Genomic DNA, 25,424 nt, shown 5'->3' on the forward strand with positions numbered 1-25,424 from the left:
TGACTTTTCAGTCTAATAATCTTGACAATTTACTGTAATCCATAATTTCAACTATTTATTTGGTAATTTAGTCTTTTTATCTCATGATTATGACTTACTATAGCTCATAAATTTGACTTTCTAATCTCATAATTCTGTAACTGATTTCATAATTTAGATATTTTAAATCTCATATTAAGACTTTTCATCACTATTATACCTATGTATAGCTAATAATTCCAACTTTTTATCTCATTATTTCAACTTTTTACCTTAAATTATCAACAGTTCATCTCACAATTCTGTCTTATTATTTCAGCTCTTTGTCTTAAACATGACCTACTATTTTATATTTTTGACTTTTTATCTAATAGTTTTGACTTTCTATCTTATAATTATGACTTTTTATCTAATAGTTTTGACTTTTATCTTATAATTATGACTTTTTATCTAATAGTTTTGACTTTCTATCTTATAGTTACGACTGTTTATCTAATAGTTTTGACTTTTATCTTATAATTATGACTTTTTATCTAATAGTTTTGACTTTTATCTTATAATTATGACTTTTTATCTAATAGTTTTGACTTTCTATCTTATAGTTACGACTGTTTATCTAATAGTTTTGACTTTTATCTTATAATTATGACTTTTTATCTAATAGTTTTGACTTTTATCTTATAATTATGACTTTTTATCTAATAGTTTTGACTTTCTATCTTATAGTTACGACTTTTTATCTAATAGTTTTGACTTTTATCTTATAATTATGACTTTTTATCTAATAGTTTTGACTTTTATCTTATAATTATGACTTTTTATCTAATAGTTTAGACTTTTTGTCCCATAATTGTGCCTTTTTATCTTATAATTATAACTTTTTATCTAATAGTTTTGACTTTTTATCTTATAATTATAACTTTTTATCTAATAGTTTTGACTTTTTGTCCCATAATTATGCCTTTTTATCTTATAATTATGACTTTTTATCAAATAGTTTTGACGTTTTATCCCTAATCTCCTAATTTTTATCTTAAAATTTGGAATCAATAATTCATTTAAAGTCAGAGTAGCTTCACTGAGTCATCATAGTTTCACGTGTCACATGCAATGATGTGTAATCTCTCCTAACATCCTTAACATTTGACCTCTTTATGATCACATGAGGCAACATATTCTGAATGATGAATATTCACAGTTCTGATGTAAACCTCAGAATTCTGACTATTTTTCTCTGGATTCTGACTTTTTCCAAGAATCTGAAAAGAAGTAGTGTCTGTTAATGATTCTCCAGTGGTTCTATCTTTTGGGTACCATTTGTCACACACCCATAAATGACCAAACCTCTCTTTATGCCTGGGCAGCGCCCTCTCTGATAAGATGAGTTTGCTGTTAAAGTTCAAGAACCAGTGAGCTTTTGAAGGATGGGAGTCTTTGAAAGGAAAAACCTTAGAATGTCTTTGTTTTTGATTCTGTGTGTAAATTGTATTATTTTAATGTTTTATTATTCCGAGTATGTCCCTGTATTTTCTGTTTTTAATTGTTCTGAATCGTTTTATGTAAATTTATGATTATGCCAATTTTGCTCCTTTACTGTTTCCTTATTTCTTTTCATCTCATAACAAATTTTCCTTTTCACTGATGAAGTTCGCATAATCATTGATCTGCCCAAAGGTCTGTTTCTGAACATTAAGTGATGTAGTCTATTCTTGGTTTAAGACTGTAAAGGGGGAATGGCGTTTAATCAGAATAACGAACGCGATATGTTTCACGTATTTAGGGGATTTTTTCCCCTGACGTCATTACGTCATTGAGACAAGCCTGAGCAAGAGCGTCTTTGTCGTAGAATGGTCTTTGTCTGCTCAGCCGTCGGTCTCTCTGCTCTCTACTCTCTTCGTTTTAGTCTGTCATTCTTTAAGGACTTAATGGACCTGTCAGAGTTTAGCTTTGTATATTCTCCTTTGATAGTTGTCCTTTTTCTACTTTTCACCGTCGCACCTGTTCAAGGTAAGTTCACTGCAACATTTTCACACATTTACAAGGTTAATACAAAGTTATCAACGCTAACGGTTTAGCTAAATTTAACTAACAGGCATCCTGAATGTTGTTAAAATGTCTCGTTTGCGTCTTTACAGTTGACGCTAAAATAGCCGTTATTTATCGTTAGTAAACTGACGCCATTGCTTGGCAGCTGGGCTGTAACTATGGCAACCACACCACTTCGTATCAGTTAGGGTCTGTGTTCTCTCTTTAAATAAAGTGAAAGTTTAGTGCTTTAAACACTTAACAGAACAGCACAATAACGTCCATTCATCCATCCACCGAGCTGTTCTAGGGATAAAACCGTCTTTTTAGTATTTTAGTACTTTTGTGATCCAGACTATGTCTTTAGGCCAAACAAGCGCATGAATTCTAAACAGATGAACCACCTCTTTCAAAATAAAATACTGCATTCAAATCAGTCTGTAACATTTAGCCTACTGGTTTTCCAACAGAAAATCTGGTCCTCTTCTATGACCTATTTTGGTAATAAAAGTCCTGCTGTCATCAGCTGAGTTGGCTAAAAAACTGGTTTGAGCCAGATTCATCATCCCAGACTGTAACCTATGTGCAGTGCCATCACAGATGTGGTTTTAACTGACTTTGTAATTTAACCTTAGCCAAAGCCGTATGATTCATGACCCTCTCATGTAGTCTTACATTAAAGGAAGATTCCTACATTTAAAATACCTAAAAAATGTTGAATTATATTGTAAATCACCAGTGAAACATTAAAACAGGGAATGTGCCAGATGAGGTTTTTGTAAATTATTTGATAATCTCTTATGCTTTTTAAATTGGGGGGTTACAATGGAGTTGGCTTATTTGGTGTGTTATAAACTCCCAAAGTGCAATACAAACTTCAATCTGTACTTCTCCCAAAAAAGGGCAATGTTTGTTATTTCTAAGCTGTATAGCGGTACTTTTGAAAGAAAAATTCAATCGCATTTATTGTTTTTTTTCTCCTCATAGTGGCTTATAAGCAAGTGGCAAAGTTCACCAATTTTCAGATGTATCGTAATACTTAAATGGTCCATCTACAAAAGTTTGCCAAACCCAAGCTGTTTTGTAACGCAAATCAAATCAAAGTCTTTATTTCTCCTTCGTTTATGTTTAAATGATGAATCGTTCCTAGGCTGTAATACGAAACTTCAGACTCGCCATACAAACAAATTATGATCTTTATTTACCCGTCAGGTGTCTTATATGCAAGTGGCGAAGTTCTTTCTTCAAAACCAAAGTACAAACTGACTCACCCCTAAGAATTCTGACTAAACGCCAATCCTAATAATTTCACTTTGTTTTCGACAGCTTTTTTTAATGTTTCTCTCATTCTTAGGTCAGTCTAAGGTGATTGGTTCACCTCAGCCAATCAAAGCTTCTCCAGGCATTGACGTCATCCTGCCATGTCATGTGGAGCCCCCGGTTGACGTGGTCAGACTGACGGTGGAGTGGTCCAAGCTGGACCTCGAGCCTAACCACAATGACCACTACGTCCACCTGTACCGGGACAGGCGTGAGATCCTGGACATGAAGCTCCCGTCGTTCTTACAGAGGACAGAGCTGTTCACGAACGATCTGAGACAAGGAAACATTTCACTGAAAATAACTAATATAACTCTGGAGGATGAAGGCAGGTACAGGTGCTTCATCCCAAAGTTGAGGAGCAGGATACGATCTTCAGTTGTTCAGCTTGTTGTTGGTGAGTCACCTACTAAAATCTGAAATGTTTAAGTTTCAAGCTAAGGGTTTGCTTCTTACACCTTTTTCCTTGTGTTTAATGTTAATAACTAATATACATACCACAGAAGTTCTCCAAATATATGTACATTTTTGCATCCTAATGATGTAAATGCAGCTGATTCTTTAGTGGCTGCCCCTTTAAATATTTTGTTAACAAAATGTCTTAATCTTTCAGAACCACTCACTGCTCCAACAGAGATGCCGCCACAACTCACAACTGTCTACACACCTGACTTTCATGGAGAAACAAATATAATTGGTGAGAAAATTCATTAAACTGTGTTAAATCTACAGTTTTATTAGGTCAACACATTATGATTTTTCAATCTTGTTTGCCAGTTTTACATCAGATACAATCTCTTCAGCAAATAACTCTTCCTGGGTTTAATTTGTGGCGGTAACAGCAGTTCATGTACAACAATAGAAAATAAATAACATATCAGATGTTTAACAGAGTCATTTTACAATTTCATTAAACGTATTTGTTTAAATTGAATTTGATGGCAGCAACACATCTAAAAACAGTTGGGACGAGGCAACAACAGGCTGGGAAAGTAAGTGGTACTAATGAAAAACCGCTGGAGAAGCATTTCCAACTAATTCAGTTAATTGGCAACATATCAGTAACATGACTGGGTATAAAAGGAGCATCTTAGAGGGGCAGAGTCTCTCAGAAGTAAAGATGAGCAGAGGTTCACCAGTCTGTGAGAAACTGTGTTGAAAATTTTCAGGAAAATGTTCTTCAACATAAAATTCCAGACTTTGAATGACCAACCATCTACAGTTCATAATAGCATCAAACGATTCAGAGAATCTGCATTAAAAACAGGCATTATTCTGCACTGGAAATCACTGCATGGGCTGAAATAGTCCTCTAAGCATGAAACCACTACCATTATGTCCTCATATCAAGAAGTCTAGAGGCCAAGTTCTTAAGCCCCAGAACGCTTTGTGTTTATCAGCACTACCAAGGAATAAGATCCATGTTGATAGCTTGGTGATTTGCTTATGTCATCTCTGCTTGTTTGTTCCTTTTAGGTTGTTTATCAAGAAGAAGACTGATCCCAGCTGGGGTTTTCATCATCTTTCTGATGGTCATAGGCACTTTAGTCACAAGATCTGTGATCTGTGGAAAAGCATCAAAAACAAGAGGTCAGTCTGAGTTTCAACAAAGGCAGGAAATGCAGTTTCTCTTTATTAGTGGACGGTAATTTTTTGGGGACTTTTTTGACTAATTTATCTTTTTCTCCACCTTCCAGGTCGTAGTTGTCTAGAACCTTGCTGACTGCTAATCAGTGCTGACAGAGATGACGGCACTACCCACCATGAAAGTGCCATCACATTTTTGTATTGGTGTGTTAGCTGTTTGCTGAGAACTACGATATAAAGTGTGCACTGAAACAGTCCATAATACACAGAAGGTATGGATTTAATGTACATGGAAACTAAGGGAATATTTCAGTTCTTCCTGCCTCGGCCAACACAAACTTGCCATGACATCCACACATAAATGGTTTGTGCTGAACATAGTTCATTGACCAAAACTGCATGTGCCATTAACATGGTCCAGAATCACTTCTGGTCTCTGTTGGGAGAAAGCAATATGTAATACTACATTTAAATGGTTGTTTTTGTCTGAATTGTTACAGGAGGTTTTGGTTTTAATGTTAAATGATGACTGAATATTGTGTTAAGACATGCTGCAGTGTAGATCACCAGCTAAAACCAAATGCAGGATGGCTGTAACGACACATCTGTGGGAAAATGTATGACTGACATGAATGTATATGGAGAATGATGCTTCAACACAAGATATGGTAGTCGTGCAGATTGCAGACCAAAGACAGCAAAGGCCTGATTACCTGATGGTTCTAAAAATTACCTTGACAACTTATCTTGTGGTGTACAGTGTGTTTAAAAGACGTTTTAAGTTTTACTTTAGTTAGTAGCTTTTTTAGTAGCTTCTTTTTGATGCGAGACACATCTGCACCCTGTTATCCACCAAGGTAGGCCTTTTTCACATGGAGACAAAAGTGATTTATTTCTGTTTAATTTTGAAGTTTTCTGTACAAAATGGCATCATATAAGAAATGTCTGTGTAACCGTGAAAGAATTGAAAAGGACTGAAAACGCGTAGCTCATATGCCAGGCATGTAAGTGGCGCTGTAACACTGGCATGGAAATGCACCAAAAACAGAGAAGATGGTTATGGAGCAAGCGATTGCTTACCCCAAACTTTCTCCTGGCTGCCCTTGTGGTTGCACTCCCTGGTGGCTGTAATATGTGGCGTTGCCTGTTTTCCATGAGGATTATTGCTTACGGTGGTTGTAGGGGAGAAGACTCAAACACAGTCATGCAATCTGCCATTATTATTGTGGATCGCTGGGCTCGCGCATGTGGGTTAAGTGGCCATCATTTCAGGAAAGACTAGCTTGGTTGTACACACAGAGTCTGGCGTACACAGATTTGTTTATTCTGGGACCCAGTTTAAAAAAATAGAGTTCTTTGTGGATAAAATGATGAAATACTTTTGCGGATACTCCTTAACTCGTCTCCATGTAGACGACCCCTCAGAGTTCCTGCCTGTGACTTCAGGTGCTCTAAGGGACACACAGTGCTTATTCTTCATCACTATACATGGCCTTGCTCTGAGGTTGACTCTCTGCTTTGTTCTTGTCAGAACCATACCACACATTTTCAACAGTTCCTGCAGCTCTGTCATACTGCAAAATATTGAAAACTCCAAAGTTTGACTTATGTTGTGTGTAATAGAGAATTTTTAAAGTGTTAAATTTAACTCTCTGACAGTTTGATTGACAATGTTAATGATTCTGTGTCTTTGACTTTATGATAGAGGTGTGACTTTACTTGAATAACCTGGTTTGAGATCTATTTCCTTATTCTTGCCAATAAGGAAGAACATGTTTTACTGTACGACTCATCAGTAGCTCCTCAGTACTGGAGTAAACTATGAATAATTTATAGACCAATATGTTTACCCAAGAAAACTAACTAAAGTAATTGTACTTTTGCCACCTGTTATTTTAGTGATATTTTTGTTGTATTATATTTTTAAAGTGTTATTTTCTACTTTAAACAATGTCTATCTCTGTGCTTTGAGCAGGGTTCACTAACATTAAATGGTGGAGATGTTCATATTGTTGCATATTTGATGTGATTTTAGTTTGTTTAGTATTAATTCATTATCCATAAATGTGTTTGTTTGTACCTCAAGTTCTGCACTGTACATGATTATTGCACTTCTTTGTTTTTTTGTGGGTTGAATTATTCATCAGTTTTTTTGTGTATTAGTTATTTAAGTTTCAAGTCTACCTGATGTGGCTTCATGATGTATTATTTCTATAATATCCTGTTATTTATTAATTTATTTTTCCATGTCCTTATTTACACGCGAGATATCTGAAATCTTTGTAAAGTCTCTGCACTGAATTTAACTAGATGAAATAGTAAACTGTTTTTGAATAAGATGTGTGTTTGTTAAGTTGAATGGTGTGTGCTGTTATAAAGTGATTAAATGTTCATATTTAAATGATTACACCGTGCATGCGTCATATTTTACACCAGCAGTTAATCTGTGCTGAAGTTCAGCGTTGACTCCCTCAACAATATAATATCTGACGTTATCTTGTTTCATATTAATCTTTGTGTTTGTGTTTTAGTGTCTCGAGTGAGCAGGACATTCATCTTCAAATCACTCATTAGGTCCAGCTCTGACTTTTTCAAAAGTTATTCATGACTTTATTATATTTGTTTGTGTTTTCATCATGAAGTTTCGGTCTGCTTGTTTGTTTTCATAAGCACAAACAATTATGTAGTAGGGAAGCACCTACTTAAAAACCTGTTTACAAGAGTGAGACTGGTTATTAAACCACTGAAAATACTAAGTGTTTACAAGAGTGTATGAGTCATATTACATGTGATTACTATTTGCCTGGAAGAAAGTCCCCTAGGGTTGGAAATAAACAAATGCAGCATGTGCAGTAGTCAGATGAGTGTCTAATGTCTAATTTTGATCTGGTTTCTATCAGGAAGAATTAGAAAACGTGAGCCTTTATGATGGTAATTTTTTAATCCAACGGTAACAAAGTCTGGCAGTTAGAAAGTAGTTTTCTCTTTTTTAAAATGGCAAAAACACTCGCATTTTAGAAGTGTTGTTCAAAAGAGAAAGAACTGAATATACATAACACATGCCAAAATCACCGGATAAGCCCAGTAAACATCTGATTTAAAGATAAAAGGAAAAAGGAAAGCCTGATTTGCTCATACATACAGAAATAGCAAAACAACATTCACTTGTGAAGTGCATTTGAGTCAGTGATGTTCCTAAGTAAGTAATCTCAAACTTCAGAGACTTAAATGATCTTAAATGCCTGACAGCGTTGGCTCACTTTGCCCCATAATTACCATTTTTGTAACATAATGCCTACTTTAGCAGTTTAACTAAATCTTTATTAAAGTGATTACATGGTTTTACACATTTGTAGTTCAGCATGTTTATGATGTTTTTAAACCTTGATGGATTTGCTCAATCTTAAAGTAATGGTTGCACACTTAAAGAAGGACTCTTAGTGTGTCTTTTAGCTGTAAATGTACACAAACAGAAAAGCAAACTGTTGTGATCACGCTTCTGCACAGCTTCCTACAACCGCTCAGAGCAACAGTGTTTTGATACAGAGCAACAGTGTGTTGATACAGAGCAAGTCACGGCAGAAGGGCTCCCTCAGTAGCATACTTCATCTTGTGGTGAAACAGGTGCTTTCTGCCTGTGGTTTCACATTTGGAGCACAATAACTACTTTTTTTTTTAAGATTTATTTTTGCCTTTATTTAATAGGACAGTGGATAGAGTTGGAAACAGGGAAGAGAGTGGGGAGAAACATGCAGGAAATGGTGACATATTCTATGTGCATGAGTAGGAACATTATTATTGCGATAATGCTTTTAAAATTGCTGAGATTTCCTCTGAAAAGGAAGAATGTGGACAGTAAACTAGCTGGCTTTACTTATGTTCTTGACAAGCAAACATTGCTTGACACTGTTGCATTACTAAATTTCCTTATTTATAACATCTATCGTGGTGATTTTGAAAATTACTGACTTGTTTTGTTTTAACATTTCAGACGAAGAAAGAAGAAGCCTGTGTGATACTCCTGAGTAGGAAAACATGTTCAGATGTTTCAAGGACAATGTCTATGTTGTAATTTAGCTTTATTAACTTAAATCACGTAGGAAACTCTGTCTTGTGAAGTATAAAATATCCAAATGATCAATCGATCTACTGTATGTACAGTGCTTAACAAATTTATTAGACCACCACACAAAGTAAGGTTTATGCCACAGCTGCCCTAAATTAACAGCATTGGTAATTACCAAAATCATTTTTATGTTTCTGCAATACACCAGCCTTCAAAGAGAAGACACAAGATTAAACACAAAGTATGAAGACAAAGTGGCATAGAAACAGGAAAATAGAAGTAAACACTGCTCATGCTGGAGGTGTGGATGATCAAGCACAGGAGTAAAGAGGACTGTTGTAGAGTTGGAAGGTTGTGGGTTTGAGTCTTGGTACATTTTTAAGTCCAGTCCCCAAAAGCAGAGAGCAGATCCTCTGAGAAACATAAACAGGTGTGTGTCTCAGTGGATTAGTGGAAAAGTCAACTGACTGTGAACCAGGAGGTCACAGGTTCAAATCTTACCATGGGTTCATCTATTTTAAAAGTCTGAGTCCAAATCTAGACTTCAGGAGACCTGGACAGGAGTTGGCCTTTCAAATCTAACCAATGTCTTTAAGTTTTCAAGATTTGAGTCCAAGTAAAGAAGGAAAAGCCCCTCTAAGGCTCTGCTGCATGTCTGGCTCTGTAGCCTAAAGAGATAGTAGACTGACTCAGAGTCTGGAGGTTCCAGGTTCAACTCCCATCTTGGTCTCAGTGAATTTTAAAGCCACATCCTGAACAAAGAGGATAAATGCGCCAGGAGAAGAGGTGGTAGTGTGAAAGGTATGGCGGCAGTAGCACAGAGGACTGGACTAGACCAGTTCTGCAGGGGATGCTGGGGTTCAAACCCCACTGTGGCCGGTACCTGGATCAAGGCATGCCTGATGGAGGAGGGGGGACGCGGCGCGGCGCCCCCCTGGGGAGCCGTCAGAGATGTAAGTAGGGGGTTATGCAACAAAAACGCAGACACAGCAGGAGTTTTACAGGATGGAGTCTTTATTTGCATGCATGGATGATCACTCATCATCTCCTCCGCTGTATAAACAGGAAATACTTACCCGCCTCCTCCAGGGTCAGGGTACCAAAGGATCATTTATTTTGAAAGGGCATTTGAACGTACGGAAATCAAGAAAATGGACAACTTCACTCGTTTTTCCATTCTGGACACAAATGGAAAAATGAGTGAAGTTGTCCGTTTTCTTGATTACCGAACAGTCAAATGCTCTTTCAAAATAAATGATACTTTGGTACCCTGACCCTCCAGGCCCTTCAGGTCCTCTCTGGCCTGCTCCCTCTGCTCATTCAGCAGCCTGCAAACAAAAACCACATTAACTAACATTCAGCATAAATAAACGTACGGATGAGTCCTTTACTCACAGGAGTTTCTGCAGCTTGGCGTCCTTCTCCTGCTCTTCATTCTTCAGTCTGTCGTAGTCTGACATCAGCCTCTCCTGCTCCAGCAGCAGACCCTGGTTCAGACTGAGAGGAGACACTCGCTAAGCTCTGATTGGACGCTTTTTAACGGCAGAGTACCTGTCTAGAGAAATGTCAACAAACCACATCAACATATATTCATGTTGTTCATCTGGTTTCTGGAAATTTCTCCAAACACTTATTTGGCTCCAAAAATGCTACAAGGCAGAACATTTCTGAAATGATGGACCTTTACATCAGTGGGTCCCAACCTTTTTTCTTTGGGGTCCCTCTACTCTAAACACTCTAAAGCCCCCCAGGACAATCTCTGAGAAATTAAACATCATTTTTAATTGTTTTATTGACTAAATCCCAGGATAACAGGCCTGCATAAACCAGTTCTTCATAAATATCTGCATATAAACTTTCCATCATTACAATGGCATTAAGAGCCACCATAAGAATACAAAAATGAGAAGGTTCAGTCAATTTTTAAGTAAAATCTCATAAATTTACAATTAAACAAGTCATAAATTTACCAGAAAAAGAAAACTGGACATTTATGTCAACTAAAAGGTGGAATTTTTTGACATTATAAAATCCAAAAGAGCCGTGGAAAAAGAAAATGACAAGAGAAGAAGCTGTTTTCCTTCCATAAGTCCTACAGTCGATCGCCTAATCAGGAGATTTTTCTTAGTAGGATTGATCAGTGAGGAAATGATCCAAGAATGATCACATGATCATTATTCCCCAGACTCTGAAGAGACATTTCTGTTCACTGTTTCCAGTTTGGATCCTTGTAAATTCACAAATTTAGAATTTTTTTAATTCTGACATTACAAACTTGACATTTTAAAGTGTATCATGTAAAAATTTAGGACTTTTGAACTAGAAAATTCTGAGTTCAGGTTCTTGAAAAAATACGACTTTGTCATCTTAAAAATGTACTTTTTAATGTCACCTTTTTCCAAGAAATGTACAGATCCTCTTTATTTTGTTGGACCTTTTAGAGGGCTCTAATACTTCCTCTTACATCACATTTTCAATCATGACTCTATAAATTAAAGTTCATTACAGACACCCCCCCCTTGGGGTGCCTGGACTCCAGGTAGGGAACCTTCACATGACAACAGTGTAACAGGTGTGTGTAGACTTTTAGAGCCAGTGTAAAGCCAGACTACAGTCGTATGCAGCTAAAAGTTCCTGACTCAGTAAAGAGGAGTGGTACGAGGATTTTACATCCTTCCTCATGAGGATCACACACGGTAGACAGTCGTAATGACGTCACTACTTTGGTTTGAAAAAACAATAATAAACAAACTTTAGGATCATTTAAACCAGCATAAAGTGGTTCAATGAGAACCAATCAAATCTGTGGAAATATCCCAGATCTAAAAAACATCAAACATGAATGGATTTGTTGATTTTTCTACATCTTCATTCGTCTCTGTGGACTTGGAGTCAAAATTTTAGGCCCCGTTTGGACAGTTTTAGACTAAATTCCAGATCCAGTTCCAGTCTTGTCACAAACAGTTATTAGTCTAAATGAGTAAAACTCAACGTATGGCTTCACTGGAATGGTTTGTGGCTCTATTATGTCTGCATTTTAAATATTTTTCACCATAAAAACTTAAAAAACATTTGACCTCAGGAATGATCTATATCAAGTAACATTAATCAGTTTGTCTCCACTCTTATACAGGAGGCTTTAATTGTCAACCTTTATTTTTTCTCTTGGTGTTTTCATTACCCTTATTTCTAATTCTTCTCCCTTTTTTCCTTTTTTTTGCCACTTTTAATCCATTTTTGCTGCTTTAAGCCCATTTGTGCCACTTCCTCTTGCCAATTTTGTAGTTTTTGCCATCTTCATCCTGTTTCTTGCTATTTGAAATTCTTTCCCCCTTTTGGCAATTTTTTGGCAACTTTTCACCCAATTTAAGCTGCTTTTTGACATTAAATCACACTTTTTACATTTTTGTCAGTCTTTGCAGAATTTCCCATTTAGTCACTTTTAACCAATAATTTGCCCCATTTTGCCACCTTTTGACTATTTAACAAATTTTCACAATTTTTTACCTATTTCTTTGCCGCTTTTTACAATTTCAGTCACTTTTCATCATTTCTTCTAATGCATTTTTGCTACTGTTCATAGTTTTTGCCATTTAATGCCTATTTTTCCCCCTAGTCACCAATTTTTTTTGCTGCTTTTGGCCGTTTTAGTTACTTTTCATTCATTTTAGCATCTTTCTGCCATTTTAGTCCCTTTTCACTATTTTTACCACATTTTTGCTGCTTTCTGACCATTTTGTCATCTGACTTTTTGCCACTTTTCACCCATTTCTTGCCATTTTATTCCATCTTTGCACCTTTTAACCATTTTTTGCTGCTTTTGGTCGTTCTTTTCAGTCCTTTTCATTAAAATTTACCGCATTTTTGCCACTTTTTGCAAATTTTAGTCACTTCTTACTTTTTACCACATTTTTGCCACTTCTGACTTTTTTATCATCCATAAATCCTTTTTCATATAATTTCTCACCCATTTTTGCTACTTGTTACCCAGTTTTTGCCATTTTATTCCAATTTTGCACCTTTTTATCATTTTTTGCTGCTTTTGGTCATTTTAATCACTGTTCATTCATTTTTACCACATTTCTGCATCTTTTTGCCCATTTTAGTCAATTTTCACTGTTTTATATCACATTTTTTGCCACTTTTTGCACATTTTAGTCACTTGTTACTATTTTTAACCATATTTTTGCTGCATCTGACGTTTTTATCATCTATAACTCCTTTTATTTCATATCACTTCTCACCCATTTTTGCTACTTGTTACCTAGTTTTTACCATTTAATGCCTATTTTTCACCTTTTTACCAAATCTGATTCCGCTTTTTGGCCATTTTAGTCACTTTTCACTATTTTTTGCATATTTTTTGCTGCTTTCTGACCATTTTTGTTATCTGTAACTCATTTTTTTCCATTTTTGACCCAGTTTTTGTCATTTTATTCCAATTTTGAACCTTTTCACCATTTTTTTCTGCTTTTTGACCATTTATGCCTCTTTATTCCACTTTTCACCACTTAAAATTTGGCTATTGCAAAGGTATTTTTCAACAATGTGGCTCTTTGGTTGAGCAGTTTTCAGTAACACTGGTCTAAATAGTTTACTTATTTTACTGCAGACTTTGATTAAAATATCTCATGCCATGTGTTTCTTATGCATGTGGTCTCTCACGTCTTTGAAAATGTAGTTTGATTTAAAACAGTCAGACTTACTCTGTGAGCTGGTCCAGCATCCTCTGCTTGTCTTCGATCTGGTCTCTCAGTCGGCTCAGCTGTTTGTGGTGAGCCTCTCTGTGGTTCTCCAGCTGCTCCTCCAGAGTTTTCTGTGCCACACAGACACAAAAACATTCAGCTATTTCACATTTCTGTAACAGAGATTCTCAGTGACGAGTTTCCTCCTCACCTTTATGTCCCTGTCCCCATTGTGTCTGTCAATGTCCTCCTTCTCCTTCTCCTCTCCTGACTTCTCGTGTCTTTTCTCTGATGAAAAACAAAGATGAAATTCTGACTTCATCTGTCCACACAAACATTTATGTGCCAGCCATGTTTGTCTGCTGACACCACCAGGAGGAAGGAAAGGTGTGCATGCATGTGTTTCATTGTCAGTCACACTGCCATCTACTGGCCTGGCACACATATAAATTTGAAGTGGATCCCTTGGATGTTTTTTTAACTGTAGATTGCACCATAAACCTTGACATTTCCTGTCACCACTAGTTGGTGCTTTGATCTGTAAAAAATCTGGCTATATGAATGGGTGCAGACCATGACCATCAATATACCTGAGTGATATGAGTCCAGTTGGACAATACACAGCTGAGTTATAAACTACTTCCTGTTTACCACAGAAATATGCAAATTTTAGGGCTCGCCATGGCCACACCTTTCGACTAATGAGAAAACCCAGAATAACTTTTCATCTACCATGTCTTACTGCATACCATAAGATACCTTATTATCCCTCTACCACTTTGCTGAAGTACAAGTTGATCGGATGAAATTCCCCAGACGAGTTTGTTCAGTTATGACCCCTGGAAAAGGCCAAAAACAGCCCCTTTTTTGCATATTGATTCAAAATGGTGGATTTCCTGTTGGAGACAGAGTGTAGGCCCATGAGGCTTTTTTTGTAGATCTCCCCAAGCTGCACCTGCACATAAAATTTCATAAAACTATGACAAAGTCAAAGGGGGGGGCTTTAACTTTGAAAACTGTTAGGGGGCGCTACTTTTGCAATTCTGAATGATCGCACAGGAAACCTAAAAAATATCAAAATTTTCGCAAAACCAGATGTACGTGCAAAGTTTCCCGCGAATTCAGAAATGTTAAGGGGCTAAAAAGTCCATGCAATGATGGCAAATAAATAAGATAATCCTTGCGAATACAATTAGGTCCTCGCACCACTCGGTGCTCGGGCCCTAATAAAGGGGGCACCTTCTTATGTGCTTTTAAACGTATTATCCTCACATAATTACCTCCGCCAAGGAGGTTATGTGATCGGGTGGGTTTGTTTGTTAGTTTGTTAGCAACATAACTAAAAGTCATGGACGCATTTTGATGAAATTTTCAGGACATGTCAGAAATGGCATAAGGAAGAACTGATTAGATTTTGGGAATGATCCGGATCACCATCTGGATCCAGGTAATTTTCAAAGGATTCTTTACAATTGGGAGATAGGGCTAACGGCGGACCACTTTACACCAGGAGATGGTGGAGATGAGTAACTTCAATCCCAGCAGCATTTGTGGGTGTGTTTCTATTCAAAGTTTTGGAGTTTACAGAGTTTGAAAGACGCACGCCCGATCGAGGAGATGAGTCAGAGCGTAACAGAGAGAAAGACAGTGAATTGTAGTGAGAATACTCACAATGCTGGGAGGAATAGAGGAATATTTACCCTCTGCCATGACTCCCAGTCGTCGGATGACACCATGGGTGAGACTGCCAGTGCATCTGTTGGCACCGGCAGGCAACGCTTCCACCAGGACAGTCCACACGTAGTGAAGCCAATGCTTTACCTCACCATGTCTCCAACCCCACTGTGAGGGAGCGATCTGGCTCACCATCTGGATCCAGGAATGTTATTAAAAAATTCTTCATTATTGGAAGATAGGGCTGATGGCGGAGGTCTGCGCTCTATGAGTGCTTTTCTAGTTTTTATTAACATTTACTTTAAACAGCAAAAAGCTGTTTTAGAGTAAAAGTACTTACTACTCTTTCATGAGCTTCTCTCCAACACAGCAAGATAGAAATAATGACTATTTCCAGAATTCATGGATTTATCATAAGAACTATGCACCATTGCCTTGACACAGGGGCCAGGTGTCAACTTACTCACTGTCTCGTCTTTCCCCACTTCCCCTATCCACCCTATTCCTAGGAGTCTACTGTAGTTTTGCCACTTTTTCTATCTCCATGATCCCCAGGTGGCTGGGCCCCAGAAAGCTCCCCCCTTTAGTTCCCCTTACAGGCCACATTGACTGTAACATTATTTAAAAAGTCTATTATGTATCCATTTAAATATGGTGTGCCTAGAGATTCTGGCTAAACCTTAGGTGTGCCTTGGGCGAAAAAAGTTTGAAAACCACTGTACTAGAGCATGAATGCAAATACTGATAAAAGCTAATAAAGGTAGCTTAAATTAGTAGTGTACTTTAACAAAAGCAATTTCTTAATTTTGTCCTCCAGTAGAATGTGGAGAGTAATAGTATCTAGTTTGAGTTGTAACAGGTGACGTTTAATAATTATGATCTACATTAGGATTAAATAATCAGGATTTATGTCACGTTAGTATGCTCAATTAGTTTGACAGAGGGCACCGGAAGTTGCCCCACATTTAACGCAAAGTATGGCAGTATGGGGCCAGGAATAAGGTGGATAAACAGTGGATAAAATTAGCTTAATATCAGCAAATCAGTGTATTTTTACCTGTCTTTGTTTGGCGTAAGATGAAAACTTATTCAATAAAGATAAAATTATGTATACCCAGGAGAACAACTTTTCTAACTGGAACTTGAGCCGGCGGGGGTCTTTATTTATATTTTAATCATCACAAAAATGCTTTAAAAAATGTCTTTTTCTGTATGAAGTATTGTTATGTTCGAAAATCAACGCTTTATCTCTTAAAACAAAAAAAATGACATCAGTCAACTACCGGAAACTTTCGGCTTGGTCCCTTCTACGTCATTTCCGCTGAAGAAAAAAAAAAACAAAACACAGATACTAGCTCATAGCTGTAATGAAACTACACCAAAAAAACTTAGCTTCCGCCGAAATTACCATGTGTAGCTTACATTTCTGGGAGGTGAATTAGCTAGTAACGCGACAACTAATGTTGACAAACTAACCAGCTTTTAACAACATGAATTTAAGAGGACTATTTCAGGATTTCAATCCCAGGTAACGTATGCTACAATTTAGCACTTCAGCTAACTACGGTTAGCATTGCTACACTGGCAGCGTTTGTGTTTACCGTACGAAACAACAAAATACGACCGTTTTTGACTCAATTATATATCTTTTATGCTCACTCACTTTAGCTGAAGTATTAGTGGAATATATCTAGTCACTATAAATAAAGAAGCTATGACGGAAAGAAAACATTTGGCTGAACAAGGCCTGGCTAACATGCTAACTATATAACGTTTGGGATTTGGCAGATTAATTTATCTGTTAAGTCCTATGGACGTAGAAGGAAACCGATTTTAAAAAGTTTTTTTTACATGTTTAAGGTGATTATTTACGTTGCTAAATGGTGGCATGAAGTATTTAAGGTAGGAAATGATGTTAAAGTTTTTAAGTGAGCTTATTCTATGTAAAGTATAGTCTTCATTCAAGACTCTATCTTTCCAGCTTCTTTTATGTTATCCCACATCTTGTTTTTTTGTCGACAGCTTACAGTGATGTTTACTCTTCCCTCTTAAACCTTAACTGAAACCAGAAGTAGCTCTCACAAAGGTAGAGATATTGAACTGCTACGTCGTTGTAATCATTCTGTCTTTCCCTGAATGCAGTAAGTTCCTCATCTACTCCTGTTTGCTGCTGTTCTCCGTGCTGCTGTCTCTGAGACTTGATGGAGTCATCCAGTGGAGCTACTGGGCCGTGTTCACTCCCATATGGCTGTGGAAGCTGCTGGTCATCATCGGGGCCTCTGTGGGCACTGGAGTCTGGGCGCACAACCCTCAGTACAGGTAAAGAGAAATCCTCTCACACAGCAGGCCAGGAATCAGTTAGTTTAGGTGTTAAATTCTTCTGCTATCTCTCGCAGGGCTGAGGGGGAGACGTGTGTGGAGTTTAAAGCTATGCTGATCGCAGTGGGGCTCCACGTCCTCCTGCTGATGTTCGAGGTGTTGGTGTGCGACCGAGTGGCGAGAGGAAACTACTTCTGGCTCCTCGTCTTTATGCCTCTGTTCTTCGTGTCGCCTGTTTCTGTAGCAGCCTGCGTGTGGGGGTTCAGACACGACCGCTCGCTTGAGGTGAGGAGTCTGAGCCCAAGACTAGACATGTAGATCATCACATAACCCCAGCAAATCACTTAACTGTCGGACTGTCTTTCTCTGTTTGAAGAGAATTCTGGGGGATTTATTTGCCTTACATATGACAGAGTTTAATCTACATGTTACTGTCTATATGTAGATTTAAAAGAAGATCCAAATTTTAACATGCTTTTGGATTTGTTTTTAGACTGAAAAAGTCAGCAGTGTTAATTTTGACGACTAAAACTCTGACTAAAAATGTTTGTGTTGACAGCCTTTTTTCCATGACAAAAACTAAACTAAAACTAAACTAAAACTGACAAAAACTAAGTTAAGTTTTTGCCAAGATGACTAAAACTAGACTAAAATGTAATGTAGTTTTTGTCGGACATTCAAAATCTGTGATATTTCTCCTCTGTGGGTAAATCTGTCGAAATACAATGCACCTGTAGCTATTCTGCCTCCAAGCTGTAGAAAGCAGGGACCCCGGGTTAAGCAGGGTGCAGAGAACACACTACCATGACTTGGTTCCAGATTTAGACAAGAGAATAAATGCTTGGACTAAAAGTAAAGACTAAAATGCGAGGTCTTCTCATAGACTAAAACTAGACTAAAATGTTTTCAGTTTTCGTCGACTAAAACTAAAAAGGATGGAAATGACAAAAATGTGACTAAAACTAAAATGCATTTCATTTAAAGACTAAAACTAAAAATAGCTGCTAAATTAACACTGATAGTCTAACATGAATAATACTGAAAAAAACAAGAGCGCTGATCCTGTTTCATCCCTCTTCCTCTCCTCAGCTCGAGGTGTTGTGTTCAGTAAACATCCTTCAGTTCATCTTCATCGCTCTGAGGCTGGACAGGATCATTAACTGGCCATGGCTGGTGAGATACTCAAACGCAACAGACGTCACAAATGAGCTATTAGTTAGAATTTTCACACTTAATCCCTCAATTTTAATCATGCCCTAACTTGTGGCATTTATGGTTCCAGGTGGTGTGTGTCCCACTGTGGATCCTGATGTCCTTCCTGTGCCTTGTTGTCCTCTATTACATCATCTGGTCGGTCCTTTTCCTCCGTTCTATTGACATCATCGCCGAGCAAAGGAGAACTCACATCACGATGGCGATCAGCTGGATGACAATCGTGGTCCCTCTTCTCACCTTTGAGGTGAGTTTTCACTTCTTATTCAGGCTGGGCAATTAGAACTGTAGATTAACTGGCAGTATGACCGAGTGCAGTTTTCAAATCGTAGCGGGTGCAATATATCTTTGACCTGAAATGTGTTTTGAAATATCAATTTTATACATTTTTTGAGGCAGACATGTTTTGCTCTCTCTCCACATCATGCAAACATTCAAGTGCCAATATTTTCTAGAATAATTGACAAGGTTCCTACTTTCCTTTCCTTTCCTTTAAGATATTTTGCATAAATTTTAAAAATGTATTTTGACATTTTTAGGAATTTGATTTGAATTTTGGGGGTTAGGTTTGCTTTGAAAATTTAAATTATCTTCTAAAAATTTGACAAATTTATTTGTAAATTTCTGGGAATTTGATTTGAATTTCTTTGGAAATTTGTTTAGAAAATTTTAGGGATTTTAAAAAAACTTTTATTTGTAAATTTTGGGAATTTGATTCAAACTTCTGGGGGAATTAGCTTTGAAACTTTTAGGTAATTTCATGAAAATTTGAGAAATGTCTGTAATTTTTTAACAAGTTGATTTGATTTTGGGGGCTTTGCTTTGATTTTTTTTTTTTTTAATTTTCATAAAAATCTGAGGAATTTCTTTCTAAATTTTTGGGTAATTTAATTTAATATTTTTGGGTGGGGGACATTTTTATAATTCTTAGTTATTCTGGAGGAATTTGGAACATTTATTTGTAGATTTTGGGATTTTGTAAATCGTTTTGATTAGATATAAATTTCTGGGGGAAATAGCTTTGTGTGTTATAATATAGAATGGTTTATAAGATGAGGAACCTTAAGAATAATCACATGTTAAATTGCAATCGCAATGTTGGGTGAAAAAAATCACAATTAGACTATTTTCCCAATTCGTTCAGGCCTATTTCTTATATTTGGTTTATGTCCTGTGTAAAAAGTCATTTGTATTAAACGTTTGATTTGTTATATTTTAAATGCTTTAAGATGTTCAAAACGGTGCACCAATTTGAGACGTTTAGTACTTTGATTAAACCAGGTTGAGGAGGTTTAAGGCTGTTATTATTCAGGATAAGTGTGCCACTCTGTGGTGCTGATCAAGGGCTGGTTTGAAAGATAATTTAAGGGGGATCATGATGAGACATCACCTCTGTCCAGCTGTAATAGAGAGACAGAAGACACTTTTTCATCAGAGCATTTCATTGTGGTTAATGTAACAAATTTACCTCATAATTTAGAAATTAAATCTCCTTATTTTAGTGCTGAAAAGTCCAACTAAACTTAATTCTTTTGCTGTGTTGCTTTAGCTTAGCTTCCAACATTTGTGTAGAAGAACAATATGTTAAACACAGTCTTACCACCTTTCTGGTTGTGCATCTCCCAGATATTTTTACACATTGAATATGTTTTTCAGATTCTTCTAGTGCACAGGCTGGACGGTCACAACAGCCTGAGCTACGTTTGTGTCTTCGTCCCGCTCTGGCTCTCTCTGCTCACACTCATGGCCACAACGTTTGGTCAGAAAGGAGGAAACCACTGTGAGTATTTACAGACACTGAAGAGCTGCTGTTAATCTCTTCTCTTTAGAGCTGAAGACTTAACTGAGTCTAGCTGCCACACTTTGATCAAGCTTCGACCTGGATAAATGATGACCTACACGGGCATTTGATAGGATTGTCACTATAAACTTTAGATCAGAGAGACTGGAACTTAAGTGGGTAGTGGATGGGTGAAAGTATTTTGCATTTCTTCCAAAAACATGAACATAAAATAAATGTCTAAAAGTTTTATACAGTTGGCTGGGAAAGAAGTTTCATTGGTAAAAAGTGCTGAAATGTTTCTTTATTTAATTCCTGTCTTGTCTGATATTCCTTTAGGGTGGTTTGGCATCCGTAAAGACTTCTGCCACTTCCTGCTGGAGCTCCTCCCCTTCCTGCGAGAGTACGGTAACGTCTCCTACGACCTCCAACGCAGCGAGGACCCCGAGGCAGCCGAAGACCTGCCCGTTCCCGAGCCTCCCCCAAAGATCGCCCCCATGTTCCACAAGAAGACGGGCGTGGTGATCACACAGAGTCCTGGGAAATACTTTGTCCCGCCCCCTAAACTCTGCATCGACATGCCGGACTAGAGCTCAGAGCCGCCGGGGCAGAGACTGCTGTACTGATGCGTTCAGGCTCTGAAGCCAGATCAGCAGAGGACACTGGGTTTGGTTTTTATCTGCTGTCCCCTCACCCAAAAACTCTGCATCAGCGTGGCTGCCTGAGGTGAGACATGAGAACCAGAAACGTTGTGGATTATTAACTGATCCAGGATGTTGGCGCTGCTTTCAGCGGCTGTTTTGAGGATTAAATCCTGGAACCAAAACAGAGGACTGTGTTGACTTTCACCTGAAGTTTCACTGTGTTCCTTCCTCCCACTTTAACCAATTTGATGAAGTAATTTTAGGGACAGCAGACGCTCTCAGATCTGAGACTGAAACTAAACAGAAGAGCTGGATCTGCCTGGACTTCCTCGTCTTTGACTCTGTTAACGTAGATCTCTGAGGTGTGAATGAATGAAGAGGACTCCTGCCTTTCTTTGATGGGACCACTGGAGAGATGCTTTAGTTTAAAGTGGGGGATCCGTATTCTTAAAGTTCTCACTCTTGACCACGCAAGAGAAAGCAAAGAGGCGGGGTTAAAGGAAAGGTTCCAGTTTTTCTCTGGTCTGTTTGGCAGCGCTCAAATGCCCACATGCATTCAAGGAGTTATAGTAGCGTTGATTATTCCTGCTTTTTCCCACACCATGAGGTGAGCTCAGTATTAACGTCATTGTTGATTGATCACCTGATTGGGCAAAAAGGCTAAACAGTTTCTTTACCTAAAGCCTGACAGAGCCTTTTTAAATGTACGTTATTCCTCAGACAAAAAACAGTTGATAATAAAAGAGGAAAAAAGAAAACCGGAAGTATGACATTAATGTACAGAAGAAAGATGAGGGTAGATCTGTTCTGGACCGTCAGATTTCTGAGATCATTGTCAAAATTCTGAGATTAGCGCCAGAAGACTAAGATTAAAGCCAGAATTTTGGGATTGAAGTTGGAATACTGAGATTAAAGCCAGAATTCCGAGACAAGAGTCAGAATCCAAGATTAATGTCAGAATTATTGGAATTCTAAGATTAAAGTCAAATTGTGAGGTTAAACCCTGATTTTGGGATTGAAGTCATAAATCTGAGCTTAAAGTTGGAATTCTTTAGTTAAAGTTTGAATCTCAGAATTCTAAGATTAAAATTCTGCTTACTGAGATGGGACTAAGAATGCTGAGATTAAATCCAGAATTTTAAGATTTAAGTCTGATTTCTGAGATTAAGTCAGACTGTTAAATTTGAAAACGGGATTCAAAGATTATAGTCAGAATTCCGAGATTAAAATGGAGAATTCTTGGATAAAAGCTGGAATTCTAAGATTGAGGCCAGAATTTTGGATTTGAAGACAGAATTCCGAAATTTTAAATTGCAATGTTGAGATCAAATTCTGAATTCTGAGATTAAAGTCAGAATAACAAGATTAAAGTTGGGATTTTGAAATTAGGGTCTGACTTCTGAGATTAAAATTGCAGTTCTTTAGTTAAAGTTTGAATTCTGGGATTAAAAGTGAGAATTCAAAGATAAAATGGATAATACTAAGATTAAAGGCAGAACTTTGAGATTAATCTCAGAATTCTAAGATTAAAATTCTTAAAAAAATGCAAAATTCTGAGATTAAGTGCAGAACTTTGAGATTGATCTGAGAATTCTGAGATGAGTAGTTATTCTGGGATTAAAACCAGAATTTTGGAATTTAAGACAGAATTCTGAAATTTGAGTTGGAATTTTGAGGTCAAAATCAGAATTCTTTGATTAAAGTCTGAATTCTGAAATTTAAGTTGGAATTCTGAGATTACATTTGGAATCCTGAGGTTACATTCAGAATTCTTACATTAGTCTCAGAAATCGGATTATGAATTTGAAATCTTTTGGTTGAGATCATGATGTCATCAGTCTGTATTAGCGGTCTCTGGTAGTTTTGAAGAATCAGGATAAAGCATGAAGACTAACAGAAAGGGTCTGTGCAGAGCAGAGGAGGCAGAACAGTGGCCAAAGATCAGTCTCTCAACAATGTAGCATTTTTTAATCCATGTATAAAAAACTTCCTTTATCCTTCTGAGTTTTCTATTCAGACCCTACCAAACGCCCACAGCACGATAGAGAAAGACTCACGCCTGTAGCCGATTACACATTTGCACTCCTGAAAATTTCTAGAAAAAGGACGTAAGGCTAGAAGTGAAACAGACCAAAAAAAATGTGAACCTTTCCTTTAAAAAGAGACCAGTAGAAGTGGCACTTTGTTAGTCTGTTGCAGAGGAGTCCTGTCTGACCTGTCCGTTTTTTATATTCCTTTTCTTTCCTTGTAAATAACAGAAGTTTCAAACTTAGGGACCAGAGGTTAAAACACATTAAAAAGAATAAGAGTATTTACAGAATATCACTCTCTTCTATTTCAGTTGAACACTATATTTAAACAGGATGATGCGTCAGATCACTGATGAAGATTCTCATATTATTCAGTCTAAACCTGCCAGTATGAGGACAGTCGCAGTGACAGATGCTGTCAGCTTTCACGCCTCTTCTCATGTAAACATGTCGGCTGTAGCAGGTTACAACACTTTTATATCCACACCCCGTTTAAGGAAAGTATTACTCCTGAGATTCCCAGTTTGTATGTGTGCACATTGTCCAGTCTCATGTATTCAACCAGTAACTGACAAGAAAAACAAGCCTCTTGACTGCTGGAGCGTCCGGCTTGCTGTGTTTTTATTTTCTACATATCGACATCCTTTTTCCATTAAATCTGATGGATTTACTCATTACTATCTTTAAATGCTGCGAGTAGATTCACATGAGTTTATTCTGACCACAGATAATGTCAGGTTTTTTTTTCAGATATTTATTTTAGAATTAAACAGAGAAATCCTCCTTTAAACATCGTTATGTTACACCATGTACGTTTTTACATTGAACCAGATGATGTTTGAGTTTCTGCACTGCATTGTGGTCTGTTGAGAATAAATCAACATCTCTGCCCCTCGTATCAAAATCCATTTGTTTTTGTACCACGGCTGAAATAAGACGGATTTAATGAAGCTGACGCCACAACCTGACCGCCTTGTTTGAATTCTGATTAAACAGGATTAACTGTGCAAAAAGGATGTCACATTTTCTGTTCTTCAGAAATACTTCTGGATTTGTCATAATCCAACAGCCAGCTACGAAAATGACAACAAACTATATTAAGTTTATGACTTTAAGGGATACCAAGAACAGAGTATTTACAGCCAAGATTAAGTAATTTTTTAGCTACAGTCATTAGATTAGAATAGTACATTTTAAGGAATAAATCCTACATTTACGCAGTTAAATTTGTAATTAAAAATACAAAATTTGAGTGAGTTTTAAGTCCTTCATTTATGCAACAACAGCTGACATTTAAAGAGATTACAGCCCTAAATTTAAGCCATAATATTTGGGATTTTACAGGATTAAAACTGTGAATTTTTACAAGGATTACATTTTAAACTTATTTATTATAATTATAATTAACTGAAATACATTTCTATTTACTTCAAGAATAAAGTCATGACTTTACTGGAGGAAAGTTGTTAATTTAGGACATGGGTGTCAAACTTAATCACAGCAGGGGCTGGATTCTGGACTCAGGACTAACCTGAGGGCCTAACAGGGTCACCTTTTCAACCATAAACTGTCAACCTTCTTTTACCGGTAATGAAATATGAAAAAAACCAAAACGCAGCACTGATGATAAACGGTTTTGTCATTTAAAGTTAAAAAAATAAGTTTAAAGGCTCAGAATCTGAGAAAAGTAAATTTATTAGTTCAAAAAGGTCAAAACTTGAAATTGAAATTGAAAAATAATGGGGGGTTTTTGTGGCAAATATATTAGAAAGTCAAAATCATGGGTTTAAAAGGTCAAAATATGAAATAAAATTTGTAATCATGAAAGTAAAAGTGAAAATATGATTCAAAATTTTTAATTGTGTCTAAAAGGTCAAACTATGGGATTATGACGTCAAAGCTTGGAGTTGAAAATATGAGGTAAAACACAAAGTAGTATTTGCTTAAAAAGGTCGAAATATCACTTAAAAATAGAATTATGAATCTTAAAGCTCAAAATATTAATGAGAAGTCAAAATTATGAGTTGAAATGCTCAAATTATGAATTAAAAAGTCCAAATTCCAAATTTGAGTCCTAATTGTTAGATGTAAAATTAAAAATGT

General features: G+C 36.9%; 2 protein-coding genes across 2 annotated transcripts; both read left to right on the plus strand.

The window, feature by feature from the left end:
* The first annotated feature begins 1,808 nt into the window (after window positions 1–1,808).
* On the plus strand, window positions 1,809–7,270 carry LOC121504238 (CD276 antigen-like). Its single transcript, XM_041778932.1, has 5 exons — window positions 1,809–1,986; window positions 3,359–3,721; window positions 3,938–4,021; window positions 4,801–4,914; window positions 5,022–7,270. The coding sequence occupies exons 1-5, from the start codon at window positions 1,827–1,829 to the stop codon at window positions 5,045–5,047; spliced, it is 747 nt and encodes a 248-aa protein (XP_041634866.1). The 5' UTR covers window positions 1,809–1,826; the 3' UTR covers window positions 5,048–7,270.
* A 9,399-nt stretch (window positions 7,271–16,669) lies between these two features.
* On the plus strand, window positions 16,670–24,225 carry tmem185 (transmembrane protein 185). The gene is made up of 7 exons (XM_041779857.1): window positions 16,670–16,864; window positions 17,479–17,655; window positions 17,733–17,940; window positions 18,745–18,828; window positions 18,938–19,114; window positions 20,524–20,647; window positions 20,987–24,225. Exons 1-7 carry the CDS (start codon window positions 16,827–16,829, stop codon window positions 21,235–21,237), a joined length of 1,059 nt encoding a protein of 352 aa, XP_041635791.1. The 5' UTR covers window positions 16,670–16,826; the 3' UTR covers window positions 21,238–24,225.
* Window positions 24,226–25,424: the final 1,199 nt, after the last annotated feature.

This window comes from Cheilinus undulatus, linkage group 22 (genome assembly GCF_018320785.1).
Source record: "Cheilinus undulatus linkage group 22, ASM1832078v1, whole genome shotgun sequence".
Lineage (NCBI taxonomy): Eukaryota > Metazoa > Chordata > Actinopteri > Labriformes > Labridae > Cheilinus > Cheilinus undulatus.

Excerpts from the sequence above, each read along its gene's own strand:
- LOC121504238 (XM_041778932.1), top strand. The coding sequence starts at position 1,827 with ATGGTCTTTGTCTGCTCAGCCGTCGGTCTCTCTGCTCTCTACTCTCTT. Across the intron at positions 3,722-3,937 it reads AGTTGTTCAGCTTGTTGTTG|AACCACTCACTGCTCCAACA; the intron begins GTGAGTCACCTA and ends TTAATCTTTCAG. Across the intron at positions 4,022-4,800 it reads TGGAGAAACAAATATAATTG|GTTGTTTATCAAGAAGAAGA; the intron begins GTGAGAAAATTC and ends TGTTCCTTTTAG.
- tmem185 (XM_041779857.1), top strand. The coding sequence starts at position 16,827 with ATGAATTTAAGAGGACTATTTCAGGATTTCAATCCCAG. Across the intron at positions 18,829-18,937 it reads TCATTAACTGGCCATGGCTG|GTGGTGTGTGTCCCACTGTG; the intron begins GTGAGATACTCA and ends TTATGGTTCCAG. Across the intron at positions 20,648-20,986 it reads TCAGAAAGGAGGAAACCACT|GGTGGTTTGGCATCCGTAAA; the intron begins GTGAGTATTTAC and ends ATATTCCTTTAG.